This window comes from Danio aesculapii, chromosome 14 (genome assembly GCF_903798145.1).
Source record: "Danio aesculapii chromosome 14, fDanAes4.1, whole genome shotgun sequence".
NCBI classification, from domain to species: domain Eukaryota; kingdom Metazoa; phylum Chordata; class Actinopteri; order Cypriniformes; family Danionidae; genus Danio; species Danio aesculapii.
Genome location: NC_079448.1, coordinates 19,277,911 through 19,280,098, shown reverse-complemented (window position 1 = coordinate 19,280,098; position 2,188 = coordinate 19,277,911). Strand labels below are relative to the sequence as shown.

At 48.6% G+C, this 2,188-nt stretch overlaps 1 protein-coding gene across 1 annotated transcript; it reads right to left on the bottom strand.

Moving 5' to 3' along the window:
• Nucleotides 1–357: 357 nt before the first annotated feature.
• On the bottom strand, nt 358–1,819 carry LOC130240266 (uncharacterized). Its single transcript, XM_056471702.1, is given in 2 exon segments — nt 358–1,237; nt 1,239–1,819. Coding segments are annotated over 2 exon segments (1,461 nt in total).
• Nucleotides 1,820–2,188: the final 369 nt, after the last annotated feature.

Sequence of the window (2,188 nt, the reverse complement as noted above, 5' to 3'; positions counted from 1 at the left end):
ACAAAAACAGGTTAGCGTTATATTAAGAGTTTAGGATAGTGGGTCTGTGTCAGCAGGTTGGTTCCTCCCTCTTTCTGGTCACTTGGAGTTGAGGGACTGGAGTTGGCATTGCACATGTAGGATTTTGATTGATTCTGAGTTCAGTGGAGTGGCAAACGACCAAGACAGCACTCTTAGGAACTGGAAGGGTTTCATCCACAAGTGTTTGTGTGATGCAGTGGTGACCTGAGGCATCAGGTGTTGAGTTAGCGTCTAACTCTGGTGTTCAGGTACAATCTATTGGGTCTTTGAAGTTATGGTGCTTACAGTTCTCTGTAAGTGAGGTGAAGAGGTGCTGTTTTGTGAGGTCGTTGCTTGTCAGGCAGAATCATGTTTTCCTTTCCTTTCCCACTTCCGATCCTCTTTCCTTCGTTGGAAGAACTCTTTCAGGATCATTTTCATCAGTTCTTGAGGGTCAAAACATGGTGACGTTTTCCCTTCTGGGGGTTCAGTTGGAGCTCGTTCAGCGTGGAATCTTTGTGAGTTCTTTCGTTGACCTCTTGGGCTGGTTGCGTCAAGGTGGTGTTGCTTTACCTTGGAGGTACCAATGTATTCCCACAAACTTGTCCCCCTTTGGTTTGCAAATGAGGTGGACCTGTTCCACGGTCTCTCCCGGTGATGTTCAGGTGAGTGTTGTCGTCCATGTAGTCCATCCCAGTGGCTGTTCCTCTGTTTAGGTCTGGTATCAGCATGACAGTCTCGTTGTCTGTTGTAAGACGACCCATTCCACTCACTGGGAGGTAGATTAGCATTGTCTGGGCCTTGGGCACCCTTAAGGGCCAGATCTTGACTTTGGGTGTTGAAGTCATAAACAGCAGGGATTTTGGCAGTCTTTTCTGAAGTCGTTCTTTGATTGACGTACGCTTTATGTGCCAAATCCCGTAATTGCTGAGTGTTCATCGTGTGGGGGCATGCAAGAACCCCAAGATGGTGGCTTACCCCAGGATGAAGGTTTCTCAGGAAGAGAATTTTGAAGTTCAGGTCCTCTTCCATCTCAGGTTCATTACGGGTGCCGAAGTAGGTTCGTCGGAGTCTGCTATAGTAGGCTTGAGAAGACTCATGGCGACCTTGTTTCGTCTCCAGGGCAGCTACAAGTCGTTGTTCAGACTCGATGTCATCAAACTGGAACTGGAACATGGCTGGAACAGAGGGAGCTGGTCAGGGTTTTGGAAGTAATCCATCAGCTTTCTCACTGTGTCAGTTCTCATGCATGCTTGTGTTCATCTTTAATGCTGTTGGACTCTTCTTTGATGTAGTCCAGCTGCTGCGTTAGTCGTCTGATCTCATGTCTAGCTTCACTCAGGTGAGTTTCGAGGGCTTTGGTTCTGCTGTCCTTGTCTTTAGAGTCAGCATTTACCTCTTCCAGTAGCTGTTCGACATACTCAAGCTTGTTAGCGACGTCAGCATGGTCGGCTTTGGCTTGTTCCATTTCTTGGGTGGTGGCGGCTAGAGTCTCTTGAAGTTTATTGATCTCCTCTTTGGCAGCTTGATCAGTCTCATCTGGCTGTTCCGGTCGTTCCTGAGCCTTCAGTTCTAGCTGGTTGATGCGGGATTGCACGTGTGTCAGCTTGTGCTGGAGCTGGGCGGAATGCCTGTCACTCAGCTTGAGGGTGGCGATGAGAAGGTGACTAAAAGTACCTGTGTTTAGGTTCTCATCCAGCGGGTCCTGTGTCAGATGCTGTAGCGTTTCTGCGGCCTTAGGGAGGAGGCTGTCTATTGCAACACTTAGCCATGCTTCTAGGTCCTTCCAGTGGCCAACAGGGTCTTTGGGGCGAGCCATGTTTTGCGGCTGTGAGGGGGAAGACCTAAAACTGACACAGACCTAGGGGGGGGGGGGGGGGGGGGGGGGGGGGGGAAGAGAGAGAAAAGAACAAAAAGAAAACGAAAACAAATGGCAAACAAAAAGTGTCAGGGTGTAATGTCAGTTATGAGGTACTGTTGAGTTTGGAATAAACAGGTGGGTGTTGTTCTCTGTGACTGTGATCCTCTGGGGGGCGTGCATCTAACTTGTAGTCTCTGTGGGGACAGTCAGTAAACACACACAGTTAGGACAGCTAGAGAACAGAGGAAGAGAGCAAGACTAATAAGGAGTAGAGTGATAATTGGCTGCTTCCAGGTTCCTATAGAGAACAATTCCTTTAGCTTCTGT